General features: G+C 42.0%; 2 protein-coding genes across 14 annotated transcripts in view; both read right to left on the bottom strand.

Annotated features, from left to right (window-relative positions):
- The window catches only part of ZRSR2 (zinc finger CCCH-type, RNA binding motif and serine/arginine rich 2), a 33,249-nt gene extending 22,854 nt beyond the window's left edge, over positions 1–10,395 (bottom strand). Inside the window, exons 1-3 of the mRNA XM_003917441.5 lie at positions 10,270–10,395; positions 9,787–9,866; positions 1,183–1,264 (exon numbers count right to left, since the gene is read on the bottom strand). Of these exons, the coding sequence (XP_003917490.1) occupies positions 1,183–1,264; positions 9,787–9,866; positions 10,270–10,310 (203 nt within the window). The 5' untranslated portion in view covers positions 10,311–10,395. The remainder of the gene's footprint in view (positions 1–1,182; positions 1,265–9,786; positions 9,867–10,269) is intronic.
- A 6,443-nt stretch (positions 10,396–16,838) lies between these two features.
- The window catches only part of CA5B (carbonic anhydrase 5B), a 110,857-nt gene continuing 109,131 nt past the window's right edge, over positions 16,839–18,564 (bottom strand). For all 13 annotated transcript variants that reach the window (XM_017954103.3, XM_017954100.3, XM_017954098.3 and 10 more), the window contains one exon: positions 16,839–17,765. In XM_017954103.3, the coding sequence (XP_017809592.2) occupies positions 17,586–17,765 (180 nt within the window). In that variant the 3' untranslated portion in view covers positions 16,839–17,585. The remainder of the gene's footprint in view (positions 17,766–18,564) is intronic.

Raw genomic sequence — 18,564 nt, forward strand, 5'->3', positions numbered from 1 at the left:
TGTGCATTTGAAACAGTGAAATACAACTTTTCATTACAGGAGTTGTATAAACTGCCAGTGCCTAGTATGAGTGAAGGTATGAGGAGATGGGCCCCTACATTCACTGCCAGAAGGGCTGCAAACTGCAAACCAGGAAGCCCTTTCTACCTGGCCATCTACATTTTACAGGAACTTACGCTTTGATTCCAACAATCTCATTTTTAGTCATTTTCTTAAGGAAATAATTTGACGATTACCAAGGATATATAAACATGGATGCTTACTGCAACTTTTTACATATGAGTAAAAAACCAATATAACCTGAAAGTCTATCAGTAGAGAACTATAAATTACGAATGAATAAACTACGAATAGCAAATAAATTATGCTACTTCTGTACAGTGGGTACTGTATTGCCACTGAAACGGTTGAATTAGATCCCTGCATCAGGACTTACATAAATGCACTATATATTTAGCAGGAAAGCAATTTATAGAAAAATATGTATAAATATCATGCCATTATAGAAAGACCCACGTAAAGTACATTTATACTTTCCTTTTCTCTTTCTTAACAGTGGCTATCTTTGGGTGTGTTGCAATTATTAAAGCCCTTTCCCTTTTTACATTTGTTAATTTTTTTGTTTTTCTTCTGCTTTCAAAAACAATTACAGGCCAGGCGCAGTGGCTCACGCCTGTAATCCCAGCACTTTGGGAGGCCAAGGCAGGCGGATCGCTTCATCACAAGAGATCAAGACCACCCTGGCCAACATGGTGAAACCCTGTCTCTACTAAAAATACAAAAATTAGCTGGGTGTGGTGGTGCACACCTGTTGTCCCAGCTACTCGGGAGGCCGAGGCAGGAGAATCGCTTGAACCCGGGAGGCGGAGGTTGCAGTGAGCCAAGATCACTACACTGCACTCCAGCCTGGCAACAGAGCGAGACTCCGTCTAAAAAAAAAAATCAAAAAAAAAAAAAACAATTACAAATTAGTAAAAACAGAAGAAAAGTACTTCCATTTTTTAAAAAAAGTAACATTTAGTTTTAGCCCATCAACTACAGATTTAAATAATTTATACAGGGTATTTTATAAGAACTATTTTGTATAAGATTTTATACAGAAGACTGGTACTGGTTAGTAAAGGCTGAGAATATTCCAATAAAGTAACTTCATTCACTTTAAGTGTTTCAATTAGCACTGACCTCTCTCTTTCCAATAGCTTCTCTTCTTCTAGTTGTTGTTCTTCAATAAAAGTGTCCTCCTCTTCCTCCTTCTGTGAGAGTCCTAGGGAATTTAAATGCTTTATTAAACTGAGCACTGCAAATCCTTGGTCAAAAATTCAGGAAAAAAATACATGTAACCTTTAACGTATAAAATTATGGTAAAAATCTTTTTCTTAAGCTTTCTAACAAGAAAGTCTCCGATCAACCTTCTTTGATACAATGCAAGCATCAAAAAGGATGATAGTGGTGGCGGACAGCACATTACATTTAACAATTAATCAACAGTTCCACAATTATACTTAAAAAGGAAATTAGCTTGGTGTGATGGCAGGCACCTGTAATCCCAGCTACTTGGGAAGCCGAGGCAGGAGAATCACTTGAACCTGGGAAGCGGAGGTTTCAGTGAGCCAAGATCGTGCCATTGCACTCCAGCTGGGCAACAACAGCGAAACTCCATCTCAAAAAAAAAAAGGTGGTGGGGCTGTGGAAAGGAACATCCATCCTAACAGAAGAATGGCAACGAAAAAATGCAGAAAAACGTAAGTCGAAAAATCATCACTTTTGCAACCCCCACTGTAAAAATTTAGACAGAGACATTAAAAACATTGAATGAAAGCTTGCTGGGAAGAGTATATTCACACTATCTCAACATATCACCCCAGACATGAGGACTAATTAGAAAAGAAAAAAAAAATGCAATGCTTTCCAATGGAGCGATCTGGGTGGGTAACACTTTTTTTTTTCTTTTTTTTTTTTTTGAGATGGGAGTCTTGCTCTGTCACCAGGCTGGAGTGCAATGGCGCGATCTTGGCTCACTGCAACCTCTGCCTCCCGGGTTCAAGCAATTCTCCCGCGTCAGCCTCCTGAGTAGTTGGGACTACAGGCACACGCCATGATGCCCAGCTAATTTTTGTATTTTTAGTGGAGACGGGGGTTTCACCACGTTGGCCAGGGTGGTCTCGATCTCCTGACCTTGTGATCCTCCCGCCTCGGCCTCCCAAAGTGCTGGGATTGCAGGTTTGAGCCACGGCGCCCGGCCCTGGGTAGGTAACACCGTAACCACAGTTAGCATCACCGGGAGTGCAACAACCTGGCGTGATAGGTCTCATGATTTATGCAATAAGAAGTTTACAACATCTCCTCTGTAATCCTTTGTTCTGAAGAGTGTTGTCACCTGAAATTAATCATGAGAAGACAGAATAATCCAGAATGCAAGGCATTCCACAAGATAACTGGCTTGAGTTTTTCAAAACAATCAATCCTGGTTTGGGGAAGTTTAAATACGGCCTGTATGTCATACCACTGAATTACTGCTCATGTACTCAGGTGTAAGTTTGGTATTGTGGTTCTGTGGGAGAATGTCCTTATTCTCAGGAGTTGCAGGCTGAAGAATTTAGGGGTGAGGTGCTGCTATCTGCAACTGCCATCCAAAAGGTTCAGAAAAAATGTTCTATGTATGTATCTCTTTAAATAGAGAGAAAGAAAGAAAGAAAGGCCAAACGTTAACAACTGGCAAATCTTTCTGAAAGGTTCATGGATATTTATTGTGCTATTTTTTTCAACTTTCTGTAGATTAGAACATTTTCCAAATAAAAACATGAAAAAATAATTTTAATAGAAGAGACATTTACATCCTCTCCTATTCAAAATTTGGGGAAAAAATCAGTGAAAGTGGAAGAGAAATGGAAGACTGAAATAATCTTAATGTTACAGATGTCAGGCTTAAAGAAAACAAGTCTGTGTTTGTCACAGGTATTGACTACAGTTCTAACTGAAGGATCATCCAGTCCTAGATAATTACAATAATTTACTTTTCTTAAGTAAGTAAATTTTATTATTTCAGCAACTGGAATTAAAAGGGGCAACAAATGTAGAATAAGTTCTCAATCACATAAAATAATATCTAATTGTTCAGATAATTAAATGATCGAATGTACTTAAAGGGCCAGAGAACGTGGCACAGAGGATATGACCTGACTTACTAGCAGAGGTATGCCCATAGATTAGACAGGGCATAGACACAGCTGACACTCACAAACACCTGTTGACTGACTCACTCAACTCCCCATCGCCTCAAAACCAAGCTCATATACTCCACAGAAGTGCTTGCTAACAGTTCTGGGCACAGCATTTTCCCCATGTGTACAATCAGACATATGCAATACATATAGATACAATACAGTTGACCCTTGAACAGCACAGGTTTGAACCGCCTTGGTCTATTTAAATACAGATTTTTTTCAATAAATACACTGGAACATTTAGGGGAGATCTGCAACAATTTGAAAAAAAAATACCAGGTAAGTGGCATGGCCTAGAAACACTGAAAAAAATTAAGAAAAAGGTATGTCATGAATGTATAAAATATATGTACATACTAGTCTATTTTATCATTTGCTACCATAAATATAAATCTATTATAAAAAGTTAATGCAGGGCTGGGAGCAGTGGCTCACGACCATAATCCCAGCACTTTGGGAGGCCGAGGCAGGAGGATCACCTGAGGTCAGGAGTTCGAGAGCAGCCTGGCCAACATGGTGAATCCCATCTCTACGAAAAATACAAAAATTAGTCAGGCGTGGTGGCAGCCCCCTGTAATCCCAGCTACTCAGGAGACTGAGGCAGGAGAATCGCTTGAACCTGGGAGGTGGAGGTTGCAGTGAGTGGAGATTGCGCCACTGCACTACAGCCTGGGCAACAAGAGCAAAACTCCGTCTCAGAAAAAAAAAAAAAAAAAAACTTAATGCAGATACTGTTAAGCAATATTGTGCTGGCTTGAGCAGCACATATACAGATACTGTTACAATATAAGTTAAGTGTTTTATTGTTGTTCCCTTGCTTAAAGCATTTGAAACAGGCCAGGGAGCAGTGGCTCATACTGGTAATCCCAGCACTTTGGGAGGCCGAGGTGGATGGATCACTTGAGGTCAGGAGTTCGAGACCAGCCTGGCCAACATGGCAAAACCCCATCTCTACTAAAAATAAAAAAATTAACCGGGCATGGTGGTGCACACCTGTAATCCCAGCTACTCAGGAGGCTGAGGCAGGAGAATTGCTTGAACCCGGGAAGCAGACGTTGCAGTGAGCCGAAATTGTACCACAGCACTCTAGTCTGGGTGACAGAGTGAGCCTCTGTCTCAAAAAAAAAAAAAAAAAAGAGCATTTGAAACAAAATTATCTCTGACTCCATTCCATTGTAAGACAGAGAAGTTTGGTCTCAAATATTTTTCCTTGAATATTACCATGAAAGTTGTGCTACAACATAATCATTGACAACTTTTTTTAAAGTTAAAATTTATCAAAACTTATATTTATAGACCATATATGGCACATTCACAGTTGAGAAAAAATGTAAACAAATATAAATATGCAGTATTAAATCATAACTGCATACAATTAACTATAGTACAAAACAAAGAAAAAAATGCATCCAATGAGGCACAGAAGGAAGAAAAAAAATTAACTGTAGTACATACTGTACTATTGTAATAATTTCATAGCCACCTCCTGTTGCTATTGTAGTGAGCTCAAATACGAGTATTCACTTAAAATGCCTTGTGACACTAATCATCTCTGCATGAGCAGTTCATCTCTTCAGTAAATTGCGTGTGGCAGTAAGAAGTCATCTCTGGCGTATTTTTCATCGTGTTTACTACAAAATGGTAAACCTTGAATAACATCATGAGACTCACACAAAATGCAACTAGTGATGCTGGAAGTGCTCTCAAGAAGCAGAGAAAAGTCATGATGACCGGGCAGTGTGGTGCACGCCTGTAATTCCAGCTACTAGGGAGGCTGAGGCAGGAGAACTGCTTGAACCTGGGAGGCGGAGGTTGCAGTGAGCCGAGTTCATGCCACTGCACTCCAGCCTGGGCAACAGAGCAAGACTCTGTCTCAAAAAATAAAATAAAATAAAGAAAGAAAAGAAAATCATTGAGGAGAAAGAATATCTGCCTGAATAGGACGCCCGGCTAATTTTTGTATTTTTAGGAGAGACAGGGTTTCATCACTTTGGCCAGGCTGGTCTCGAGCTCCCGACCTCATGATCCACCCGCCTTGGCCTCCCAAAGTGCTAGGATTCCAGGTGTGAGCCACCGTGCCTGTCCTCAACAGGTTTTGAATGCAGATGAAAGCATCCTATTCTAGAAAAGCACCACAAAGGACATTTAGAAGGCAGAGAAGCAAGCAGCAGGATTGAAAACAAAAAGAGACAGGCAAACTCTACTGTTTCATGTAAATGTAATGGGGTTTATGATCAGAACTGCCCTTATCTATAAAGCTGCTAATCCCCACCCCAATCCTTGAAGAGAAAAGATCAGCGCCAGCTGCCTGTCTTTTGGTTGTACAACTAGAAGTCCTGGATAATGGAAATCCTTTTTTCTGAATTGGTTCCACTGATGCTTTGTCCCTGAAGTCAGGAAGTACCTTGCCAGTAAGGAACTGGCTTTTAAAATTCTTTTAATATTGGACAATGCCCCTGGCCACCCAGAACCCCATAAGTTCAACAATCTACTTGCCCCCAAACACAATGTTTCTAATTCAGCCTCTAGACCAGGGGGTTGTTAAGAACCTCTAAAGCTCATTACACGTGGTACTCTACAGAAAGGATTGTCAATGCTATGGAAGAGAACCCTATCACAGAGAGCATCAAGAAAGTGTATAAAGATTATACCATTGAAGATGTTATTGTCATTATAGAAAAAGCCATGAAAATCATCAAGCCCAAAACAAAGTCTTGCTGGAGAAAACACTGCGTCCAGATATTGTGCATGACTTCACAGAACTTAAGACAGAGCCAGTCAACGAAATCATGAAAGAGATTGTAAATATGGGGGAAAAAAGAGGGCAGGGGTGTCGGGGTGAAGGGTCTCAAGATATAGATCTTGAAGAAATTCAAGAGTTAACAGATACAACAGAGTAGTTAACAAAAGTCAATTTGATAGGGATGAGTCCTTCCAAAGCAGTGCAAGGTGATGAGGAAGAAAACTTAGGTGAAGCAGTGCCAGAAAACAAATTGACACTAGACAATCTGGCAGAAGGGCCAATTATTCAAGACTGCTTTTGACTTCTTCTATGAACCCTTCTAAACTGAAAAGTAATGCATTTAAACTAAAGCAAATGGTGGAAGAATTGGTACTGCAGAGAAACATTTTTAGAGAAATGAAAAAGCAAAAATGTTAGACAGAAATTAGAATGTATTTCTGCAAAGTTACACCAAGTGCGTCTACCCTCTTGCCTTCCCTTCCACCTCCTCCACCTCTTCCGCCTCTGCCACCCAAGATAGCAAGACCAAATCATCCTCTTCCTCCTTGGCCTACTCAACATGAAGACAAGGAGAATGAAGACCTTTATGATGAACCACTTCCATTTAATGAAGGGCAAATATATTTTCTCCTCCTCGTGATTTTCTTAGTAACATTCTTTTCTCTAGCTTACTTTATTATAAGAATAGGGTATATAATACATATAACATACAAAGTATGTGTTAATCAACAATTTATGTTATTGGTAAGGCTTACAGTCAACAGTAGGCACTTAATAGTTAAGTTTTGGGGGAGTGAAAAGTTATATGCAAATTTTCTACTATGCAGAGGGGCGGGGGGTGGTCAGAGTCCCTAACTCCCACATTGTTCAAGGATCAAATGTATATCCAACGGTATTATACAGGTTGAGCACCCCAAATCCAAAAATCACGAATATTTTGAGTGACAACAATGCTCGAAGGAAATGTTCATTGGAGCATTTCGAATTTTGGATTTTTGGATTTGGGATGCTGAACTGGTAAATACAATGCAAGCATTTCAGATAAGGGATACTCAACCTGTACATGTAACTGTACACACAGAATCATGCTATAGTTTTGCAACTTGCTTTTAATATCTTAATTTCTGACGAGGTAGCTTGTTTCAGGTTATCTCAAGTAGAACTGGGTGCCACAGAAGTTATCTGTAATTAAGAGCTCACTATTCCAGAAATCATTTGCCAAGGCGCTCCAATCATTTGCCAAGACACTCTCACAGTAACACTCAACATTCTTAGCCTTCCGGCCATCCAATGTGTGCTACAATGAACAGCAGTGTTCCTGGCCAGGCGCCGTGGCTCACGCCTGTAATCCCAGCACTTTGGGAGGCCAAGGCAGGCGGATCACCTGAGGTCAGGAGTTCAAGACCAGCCTGGCCAACATGGTGAAACCCTATCTCTACAAAAGTACAAAAATTAGCCGGGCATGATAGTGGGTACCTGTAATCCCAGCTACTCAGGAGGCTGAGGTGGAAGAATCACTTGAACCTGGGAGGCAGAGGTTACGGTGAGCCAAGATTGTGCCATTGCACTCCAGCCTGGGTGAGAGAGTGAGACTCTGTCTCAAAAAAAAAAAAAAAAACAGGACCATTCCATAGTCTACAGTATTCATGAAGTACCACTAGGCAAAGAATTGTGAGTTGGAGTGGGCAAAACTAGGAGCAGAAGGGCAGAGACAGGTGCTTAGTCTTGGATATGGCATTAGTTATATAATCTTGACAGACCAGTGACCTGGATCCTTTAATGGACTAAACTACCATGGGACACGACTTGCCTGACTCTCCACAGAGGCTCATTCTGAACACATTTTGCTAAGTAAAAAGGAAAAAAAAAATCAAAACAATACAAATACCAGCTGTTATAGGATGGAGTGCAGGAAAAGAAAAAGAGGAAGAAGTTAAAAAAATTTAGAATATATAATATTTAGAATAAAACAGGTTAAATGAACAAAGTAAAGTAGCTGAAAATTTCAAGGAGGGAGAGAGGAAGTACAATAAGGGCCTCAATAACTCCAACCTATCCTAGTTTTCCTTTTATCCCTGATGCTTTGTTCTGCCTCTAGTGGATGAGTTTTCAACTAATAAGACAGAAATGCTAACACAGGTTGCAGGTAAACAAACTGCTCCTTCCATTCTAAATATCCCAGTACTGACGCTAAAATAATTACTCGGGAACTCCAATGGTAAATAAAACCTCTATGGCTATGTTTCTCAAGGCCCAAGAATCCTAGTTACTTGAGGCCATGGTCTCCGGATTTCAAGAATTGTCTAGGATAATTTCATAAGCATATTCTGGATAATGTGAATGACAATCATTATAATCCAGTACTACTGTGTGATTTCAGTGCTCGCATCTGGATTTATAATTACTACATAATTTTATAACTAAGTCCTAATTTTATTGCATTAAGCAGCAGATTTAATACATAAATGTTAGGTTTGCCATGTGAAGGTCAAATGACCAGCTGTACAAATAAAGTTCTACAGTAATTTCATAGAAAAAGTGGTAAATAACCATAAGGCAACATTAGTAGAGGCATTCCAAACTCTCATCAGTGCCATATACATATTGTGAGGAGCATCGGTTTCACATCATTCCTAGCATTATCTCATGTGATGGATCCATCTGCCTTGGCTTCCCAAAGTGCTGGGATTACAGGCATGAGCCACCACGTGCCCAGCTCATATATTGTTTTATAGTCAAACAATGGCTTCAGGCCAGGCGTGGTAGCCTGAAGTTGCCTTCCCTCTTGCCTTCCTGTTGAGGCCAGGAGTTCGAGACCAGCCCAGGCAATATAGTGAAAACCCATCTCTACAAAAATTTTAAAAATTAGCCAGGTGGGCCAGGGGCGGTAGCTCACACCTGTAATCCCAGCACTTTGGAAGGCTGAGGTGGGTGGATCACCTGAGGTCAGAAGTTCGAGACCAGCCTGGCCAACATGATGGGGTTTCACCCCATCTCTACTAAAAATACAAAAATTAGCCAGGTGTGGTTGCGCGCGCCTGTAATCCCAGCTACTCAGGAGGCTGCAGCAGAAGAACTGCTTGAACCCAGGAGGCAGAGGCTGCAGTGAGCCAAGATCGTGCCATTGCACTCCAGCCTGGGCAACAGAGCGAGACTCCGTCTCAAAAAAAAGAAAAAAGAAAAAAGAAAATTGGCCAGGTGTGGTGGTGGATGCCTGTAGTCCCAGCTACTTGGGAGGCTGAGGTGGGAGGACTGCTTGAGCCTGGGAGGTGGAGGCTGCTGTGAGCCATGGTTGTGCCGATGCATTTCCCTCCTGGGCAACAGAACAAGACTCTGTCTCAAAAATAAATAAATGAGCTTCATAACTAGTATTATGTTGACATATATTTGAATAACATAATAATTTGGGTAAACAAAGGGTCTCATATTAGTGAAGTTTGAGAAAAACTTGCAAACCGTCTAATACTTTCAACTCCTGCTGGTTTTATGAAGAAAAATATTCACCGAATACTTACTATGTGTGCAAGGACTGTGCTAGCTACTGTAATTCATGAAGCTTGCAACTATAATATTAGATACTTTATAAACAGTTGCACCAAATCAATGGGCGATCATTCACCAAGACTTCCTCTTCCTGACTTTAGTACGTTAACATCGTTTCTGACAGGTGTTTCTAAATAACTACTTGGCGGGCAGTAGTCACAGCTATTTTTCTTCTGACACAGTATTTGACTTCCTTCTGACACTGGGGCTTCAAGTTAGGGCTGGAGTGGACAGAGCAATTTCACAACACAGAAAATAGGATAGAGAGTCCATTACCTGAGTCTCTCAGTCGAGCAAGTTCCTGCCGACGTTTCTTTCGTTTCTCTTTCTTCAGGGCGGCCCTGTACTTTTTGTGGCTGGAAGATTAAGACATACATACACGACGATCAGCGGCTACACTGCAGCGCTGCCCGAACTCCCCGCTCCTCTGTGCCCAATGAAAGGAAATAGTTCGGGTGCTGAGGAGAGAAATCTTGCTTCCTGTATTTTAATTACAGAACAGGCATCTATCATCCCCTCATCCTCCGACTTCCAGACGGCAGTTCTTCTCCATCCGCCAACCTGATCCTCTCCTCGCTTGCCTGAGCCCACAGCCGCCCGTGAAAGTCCGGGGAGGGGACCAGAGCGCGCACCAGGAAGGAATCGAGCTGCCGCGGTGGCTCACTTAGCTTGGCCTAGCTTCCCTTTTCTTGCTGCCACCACATCCTCCATGCCCACGATCGGCCCGCTTGCCTGCTCATCTCCCCGTACGGAGCTTACCTTGGTTTCTCTGGAAACGTCATTTTCTCGGGCGCAGCCATCTTGCCGGCACCGCCCCGCCCCTCCAGGTCTGGCAGGAAAGGGCGGGCCTAAGAGCCGAGACAGGCACGCGCAGGCGCGGGTATCGAGCAGCCGCCACACGCGCGGGACCAGAAACGGAAAGCCGGAGGTACCCTTCGGCGGCTCGTCTTCCAAAACGCTGCTCAAATAAATATCTCCTTCCCGCAAAAATCCTCTGGAGCTTTTACCCTGCCCTAGAAGTAATTGTCGCTTCAGCACTTGCCCAGTGCTTTATCACTGTCTCCCTCCTTGCCCTAGCAGGACGTGTTGTGGCCAGGTTAAAGTCACACTCTCCCGCTTTTCTCAGCATGCACTCATAAAGTCATATCCCGCACAGAGCTGCTCTCCCGGCTTTATTTCCGACTTTTCCAGGTTACGCGTCCTTCCGCCGATCTCTATCAGCGCTTCAGACAACGCTCCAGACTCCGCTCCGTGCCAGTCACACCTGTTCTGGTCCCTTAAGCAAACCTAACTCCCGGGGCTGCAAAGCTGTTACCTCTGCCCCTGAGGAGTTTACAATCGAGAAGAACCAATACATCATATGTTGCAAGCAAACATGAAGTTTACCTAACCTAGTCCACCTAGGGATTCAGGGAGACCTTTTTTTTTTTTTTTTTTTCTTTTTCCCAGTATCACATGTGACTCAATTGCAGTATCAGGGAGCGCTTTCTGATGCTAAGAGTTGAGTTTCTCCGTCTAGGTAAAGTTGAGCCCTTTACCTAGACGGAGAAAGGTGGGAATGCGGTTACAGTCAGATCAGCATAAGCAAAGGCACTGAAAGGTGAAACTGGAATATGCTGGGAACAGCAAGAATTTTGGCAGTCGAATTTATTTATTTTTTCATTTCTTACATATTAGAGACAGGGTCTTGCTCTTTCACCCAGGCTGGAGTGCAGGCGCAATTAAGACTAACTGCAGCCTCGACTTCCTGGGGTCAAGCTATCCTTCCGCCTCAGCCTCCCGAGTAGCTGGGAATACAGGAGCGAGCCACCACGCCTGCCCAGCTATCCAATTTAACGTGCAATTCGAGGCCGGATGCTGTGGTTCACACCTGTAATCCCAGCACTTTGGGAGGCCAAGGCGGGTGGATCACCAGAGGTCAGGAGTTCGTCAGCCTGGCCAACATGGTGAAACCCCATCTGTACTAAAAATACAAAATTAGCCAGGTGTGGTGGTGCATGCCTGTAGTTCTAGCTACTCTGGAGGCTGAGACAGGAGAACTGCTTGAACCCGGGAGGTGGAGGCCGCAGTGAGCCGAGATGGCACCACTGCCCTCCAGCCTGGGCAACAGAGCAAGACTCCGTCTCAAAAAAACAAAACAAAATAAAGTGCAATTTGAGAGTATCAAGGAATACAGTTGTAGTGATGGGCTGGGAGGGGTAGGTTAAGGAGGAGGGCCTGATGTGCCATGTTAAGACGCTCTGTTTACATTCCGTAGAGACAACAGTGAACCGTTGAAAGCTTTTAAATAGAGGCTTATTTTGGTTGTGTTTGTGTTTTAGGTAAATTACTCCGCTTTGCAATATAAAGGATTAAAAGATAAAACTAGAATATCACAATAATCTAGGTGAGAGGTGATGAGGAATTAAACTGGGGCAGTAAGAGTAGGGATTGAGAAACTAAAAATCATCCCAACTAATAATCAGACTGTAATGTACACATACAAGGCCAGGGACAAGGCCAAGCAAAAAATGTTCCTCACAAGGATACATTACAGCTGTAAAATGACTAACAACCTCTATCTTTTGAGTGACTGAATAGATTCCTTGGCCTAGCTTTGTTCCGTTGTCCTCCAAATTAAAGTTGCTGAGATACTCAATTACTAAACTGCCTTGCTTCCCCTAATCCCTCCTTAGAATTACTCAACTGAAACCCAAACTCTGCATAAAACCTCACCCTAATCTCTCTTATACCGACACACTTGGAGCAACACATATTCCCTTCAGCCTCAAGTTGACCTTGTCCAGCTCAGTGCATCCGTTGGGTCTTGAGTAAATTCCTTAATGTCTACCCCTGTTTTCTCTTCTGTAAAAATCAAGAGAGTCATCATAGTTCCCATCTCATAACGCTTTTATTGTGAAAACTAAGATAACCCATGCTATATGCTGATACAGTGCCTACCAATAGTGAATGCCTCCAAAACTTTAGCTGTTACATCATCATCACCATCATCATTAGTGTGAAAACTTCCTGAGGGGGTGAGGCACTGTATGCATTTCCAGTACAAGCATTCCACCTTTCATAACATCTATCATGGTTTACTACACATTGTCACTTTCACCTTTCTGCTTCTTGACTAAATCTTAAACTAAACTGTCTAGTTGGAGGTTCGGCAGTTGTATCCCCAAAGTAGAGTGCCCTGGATGGCACAGAATGTTGTAGCTATGCAAGTCACCAATTTTGCTGGTCCTTGCGATGAGAATTTACGTTGAGAATTGCTGCCCATTCTGAACGCATCAGTGTTTGAGCTGTTGTAACATTTCTTATGAATCAGACCAGACTTTCACTTCAGAACAAAAAATAACAATTCCTTCTAAGAAATCTCGGCTCACTGCAACCTCCGTCTCCTGGGCTCAAGCGATTCTTCTGCCTCAGCCTCCCATGTAACTGGGATTACAGGTGCGTGCCACAACCACCCGGCTAATTTTTGTATTTTTTAGTAGAGACGGGGTTTCACCATATTGGCCAGGCTGTTCTTGAACTCCTGACCTCAGGTAATCTGCCTGCCTTGGCCTCCCAAAGTGCCTGGATTACAGGCATGAGCCACTGCACCCAGCCATAGATTTTTTAGTGAGTTCGAAATGGATGTAAATTTCCTTTTATAGGAGTTAGACATTCATTTTTAACAATTAACCACTGAATTCATTTTCAGAAATAGGCCTGAATTGCTTATTAATTTCATTACAGATGTAACTCTAAAAGCCAATTCCATTTCCGAACTATAATTACCATCGTTTGAATTTAACAGAGAAAGATGTCTTCCAAGACTTCTTTTGGGTGGATGCCTGGTTTTAGAATAGCCAACTTTACCCTAACCCATGTACAAGACAGTTCTCCAGGTGGCCTTGGACTGACCCAGTTCTCCCTTCTTCCTTGCTTGGAGTTCTTAAGAATAACTGTAGAAGGCACTGAGAATGCAATGTCCTGATATGGAGGAACTGCCTGAAACAGCCTGGCCCTGTTCTTGTCCCTCCTAGGGAATGTAACATCTTGAGTTAGGGAGGAACTGTTTGAGACAGCCAGTTGTGTTCCTCTCTCTCCTTTAAAGCTTTGCCCAATGAGTTATGTGGCTCCTATGGTATATAACCCAAGGCAGGCTATGGTGCAAGTGGGGCACGAACTTCAAGACTCCATCAGCCCTGCCCCGGGCAGCTTTCTTGAGCCCTGGGGTACTGGCTCACCATGGAGCCAGGGCCTCTTTTGTCCCTTGCTTCCTGTCTGTAAGTAATACATCTGCTTCATGTAATGTATTGGGTATGAGTGTGTTCTGTCACACTGGACTCAAGAAAGATTGGTAACCAGTGTACACTGAACCTGTTAAAGGATATCTCATTAATTTACAGACATATATATAGACTGAAACAATAGGAAGGAAGTCTTTCACCAACCACTAATATTGTAAAGAAAGGCTTTTATTGAGCTAGTATTATTTAATGAAGATGGGCAGCAATTTTAATACAATCTTCTTTTCCAAGACCTTTGACAGACCTTAGGCCCAATTTTCCACCTTTATGTCTAGGAAAGTGCAAGTAAAACACTTTTGAGGGCATGAAAAACACAAGCTTGTTGTTAAGGTGTATCAGTAGCCAGGGAAATCCGCTGTGCCCCTTTCAGGGTCATCTAACTAAGGCATGGAGAAAGAAACTGCCTCAAGCCAGCTTCTATCACCTCTGCAGGGAAGGTGGCCATGCAAACCAGGACATGGTTCAAAGTGAAAAAGAGTGTGGTTAATAATCACGCCAGAACACCAGATATAAGAGGTAAGGGCAAGTCAGCATTCTGTACATTGCTTCTCCCTTCAATTTGGAAAACTCAGTGCAGTAGGGTTTTGCACTGATCGTTTCACAAGACAGCTAGGAGGAAAGCCTGTGTGCTCTGGAAAATGCATATCTTGTGTGTTTACCCTTTTAAAGGTAACTATACTTCGAAACAGGTGAACTGCAGAAAATTAACAAAGACTTCTCTTTTTACCATGTTGACCTTTTTAAGAATTTCACACATTTCCGGCCAGGCGCAGTGGCTCACGCCTGTAATCCCAGCACTTTGGGAGGCTGAGGCGGGTGGATCACCTGAGGTCAGAAGTTCAAGACCAGCCTGGTCAACACTGTGAAACCCCGTCTCTACTAAGTATACAAAAATTAGCTGGGCGTTGTGGCGGACGCCTGTAATCCCAGCTACTTAGGAGGCTGAGGCAGGAGAATTGCTTGAACCTGGGAGGCAGAGGTTGCAGTGAGCTGAGATGGCGCTATAGCGCTCCAGCCTGGGCAAGAAGAGCGGAAGTTCGTTCCAAAAAAAAAAAAAAAAGAATTTTATGCATTTCCTAGGGCATACATGCAAAAGCCTTCACATTTACCCCTTTTTAAAAGAGCTATTTCTCAAACTTATATGTATACAGTTCAGTAGTGTCAAGTACAATCACACTTGTTTTGCAACAGATCTCTAGAATTCTTGCAACACAAGCTCTGTACCCATTAAATACAAATTCACCCTCTCCCCTTCCCCCAACCCTTGGCAACCACCTTTCTACTTTCTATTGTATGATCTTGACTACTTTGGACACTTCACATGGAGGAATCATACAGTATTTGTTCTTTTGTGGCTGGCTTATTTCACTTGGCATAATGCCTTCAAGGTTCATCCACATTGTACATTTGACAGCATTTCCTTCTTTTCAAAGGCTGAATAATATTCCATTGAACGTATATACCACATTTTCTTTATCCATTCATCAGCTGATGGACATTTGGGATGCTTCCAGAACCTCTTGGCTATTGTAAATAATGCTGCTATGAACATGGGTGTACAGATATCTCTTTGAGATCCCGCTTTGGTGGTAATTCTTATGGTAATTCTGTTTTCAGTTCTTTGGGAAACCCGTGTACTGTTTTCCATGACCACTATTTTACATTACCACCAACAGTGCACAAGAGTTTCAACTTCTCTGCATTCTCCCCAATACTTGTTTTTTTTTGTTCTTCTGATAGTGGCCAACATGATGGGCGTGAGATGATAACTCATTGTGATTTTGATTTATATTTCCCTAATAATTAGCAATGTTGAGCATATTTTCATGTTCTTATTGGCCATTTGTATATCTTCTTTGGAGAAATGTCTGTGCAAGTCCTTTGCCCATTTTTAAAAATTGAGTTATTTGGTTTTCTTGTTGTTGAGTTATAGAAGTTCCTCATATATTCTGGATTTGGGGTCCTTATAAGATATATGATTTGCAATTATTTTCTCTCATTCTAGAGCTTGCCTTTTCACTTTGTTGATTGCTTCCTTTGACACACAGAAATTTTTAAGTTTGATGTAGTCCCAATTCCTTCCTAACTATCTTAAGTGTACAGTCAGTAGTGTTAAGTATATTCATCCAACCCTATCTTGCAGACCAGATGACAAACATATTAATGAAAGAACTACTACCAGTCATTGATGCAACACTGAGTCTGAATATAGGCTTAGACGCATTTGGAAACATTCCAAGATATTTATAAGCAAGAGACACGGGGGCATGAATTCCTCAGAATATGTAGAATTATCTAGATTTTAGCCTATCTGACAAGTTTCTCTCCCTATTACCATAACAAAAGTTTTTTAAAGCACTGTATAAACTGAGAGATTTAAGTTAATCACCTGCCTTGCAAAGAACCTTGACTAATGAGTAAATAAGGTTCAGACAGTTGTAAAGTGAAGACAGGATAGCTCTTTCACTGTAGAAAACATTATCATTATATACTATGTAACAGTGTGCAAATAATACAAAATAATATTATAAACCATAGGCTATTAGATTACTAGTCCTTTGAAAAATATTTCTGGAAATGTACAATGAAAGAATTCTAAGTTCTAGGCACTTTAAGCATCTTTTCTCTTCTCTTCTCTTCTCTTTTTTATTAGACACGGAGTCTCACTCTGTCGCCCAGGCTAGAGTACAGTGGTGCGATCTTGGCTCACTGCAACCACCACCTCCCGGGTTCAAGCGGTTCTCCAGCCTCAGCTTCCCGAGTAGCTGGCATTACAGGTGCCCACCACCATGCCTGCCTAATTTTTTTTATTTTTAGTAGTGACAGGGTTTCATCATGTTGGCCAGGCTGGTCTCGAACTGCTGACCTCAAGTGATCTTCCCGCCTCAGCCTCCCAAAGTGCTAGATTACAGGTGTGAGCCACTGTGCCCAGCCAAGCATTTTCTTTAAAATATTCTGCATATATTTCCTATATGATCAGACCTTTAAGTAAAATATCTGATCTTCGGAAATGCAAAGGGATTTCTGGGTATAGGAAAAGTCTTATTTTCTTATAATTACAAAATATATTTTCTACATCATAAATCGATAGTAAGCGTATCATGTCCTTGTAACAACTAAACACTGGGGCAAATATAATATACTGATTGATAAGCCCTTATGAAAGAATACACATTCATGTTATAAAATAAAATACATCTAAAACCATGGCCAATGTTCAGCCAGGAAGTACCAGTCTGGGCCAACAGGCTGTTTCTGAAAGGCCTGAGTTCTGGTCAGTGTCTGTGCCTTACTTTTCATTATAATCCCTACGTATAGTGCTATAGAACCACTAATGGATAAACATAAAAAAGATAGCTCAAAAATGTCAGACATAAAAAGATATTACAAGCCGGGCCAGGTGGCCAGCACCTGTAGCCCCAGCTACTCCAGAGGCTAAGGCAGGAGGACTGCTTGAGCCTAGGAGTTCAAGGCTGCAGTGAGCTATCATTGGGCCACTGCACTCTAGCCTGGGCAACAGAGCAAGAACTAGTCTCTTAAAGAAAAAAAAAAAAGAAAAAAAGAAAAAACAAAAAGGCATTACAGTTACCAACAGGTAGCTGCAAGAGAAACTTGTGTCTCTTAGCTGGTACCGAATCACTTTCCTCAAAGACTGATGAAGCACTCTCATGCTAAGAAATGCTCATCTGTAAATATTATCAAATGCAGGCACTTAGAATAGTCTAGTTAACAATTTTTAGTAAGCTAGTATATATTATAGCAAAAGCAAAATACTGCCTAGATATGAACGCTTTAGGGGGTTGCTTGGCTGGTCGCCGGCTTGGATTTCGCTCGTACATTCAGCACATAATCATGCCGGAAGGATGAACGGACAGTGCGATTCATCAGTGGCTGAAGAGGGCGGAAGTTGTCCACCATTCTTTTCTCCTTCTCCCCTTCAGAAGTGAAAAGCAGGGTTCGAAATTGCTCAAGCTAGAAATAGAAACAGAAAGCATAAATAGTTTCAATAGAAAACTTGCTTTACCTCGTGAATAAATTACTTTCATTTTTACAATTCTGAGCATTCCTTGCAAATTAGATACAGAAGGAGAAGTTATTTCTGGGTAAGAATGCCTTCACCACTTGACAGGGAATAAAATGCCCAGTGGTGGTGGTGATCCTGATGGTGGTCCTGTGGGGAGGAGAGCAGCAGGAGGTGGTGAAACCAGGAGGGCCCTTGGGATCCAAAGACTTGGGGCAAAGGCCCTGTCCCCACATATTATCCATTTACCAAGGATGATGAGTTCATTCATCTCTTTCATTCTCAAGAACCTCCTCTTTAAATAAGCAAAAGAGCCAGCTTACAGAATGAGAAAGGAAAGGTCTGATGCATATACTAACAACACCAAAAAAAGGGGGTTTATAAAACAATTTAACTGAATCATTAACATAAAATAAGTATTACTGATTGCTCACTGCACCTGGGTATTGTGGGCAAAGCAATGCATATTGATGTCTTTATTTTTTCCTTTCCTTTTTTTTTTTTAAGACAAAGTCTTACTCTGTCACCCAGGCTAGAGTGCAGTGGTGTGATCATGGTTCACTGTAGGCTCAACCTCTGGGACTCAGGTGATCTCCCACCTCAGCCTCCCAACTAGCTGGGATTATAGGCACATGCCGCCACACCCAGCTAATTTTTAAATTTTTTGTAGAGACAGGGTCTCTCTATGTTGCCCAGGCTGGTCTTGAACTCCTGGCCTCAAGTGATCCTCCCACCTAGGTCTCCCAAAGT

This window comes from Papio anubis, chromosome X, assembly GCF_008728515.1.
Source record: "Papio anubis isolate 15944 chromosome X, Panubis1.0, whole genome shotgun sequence".
Taxonomy (NCBI): domain Eukaryota; kingdom Metazoa; phylum Chordata; class Mammalia; order Primates; family Cercopithecidae; genus Papio; species Papio anubis.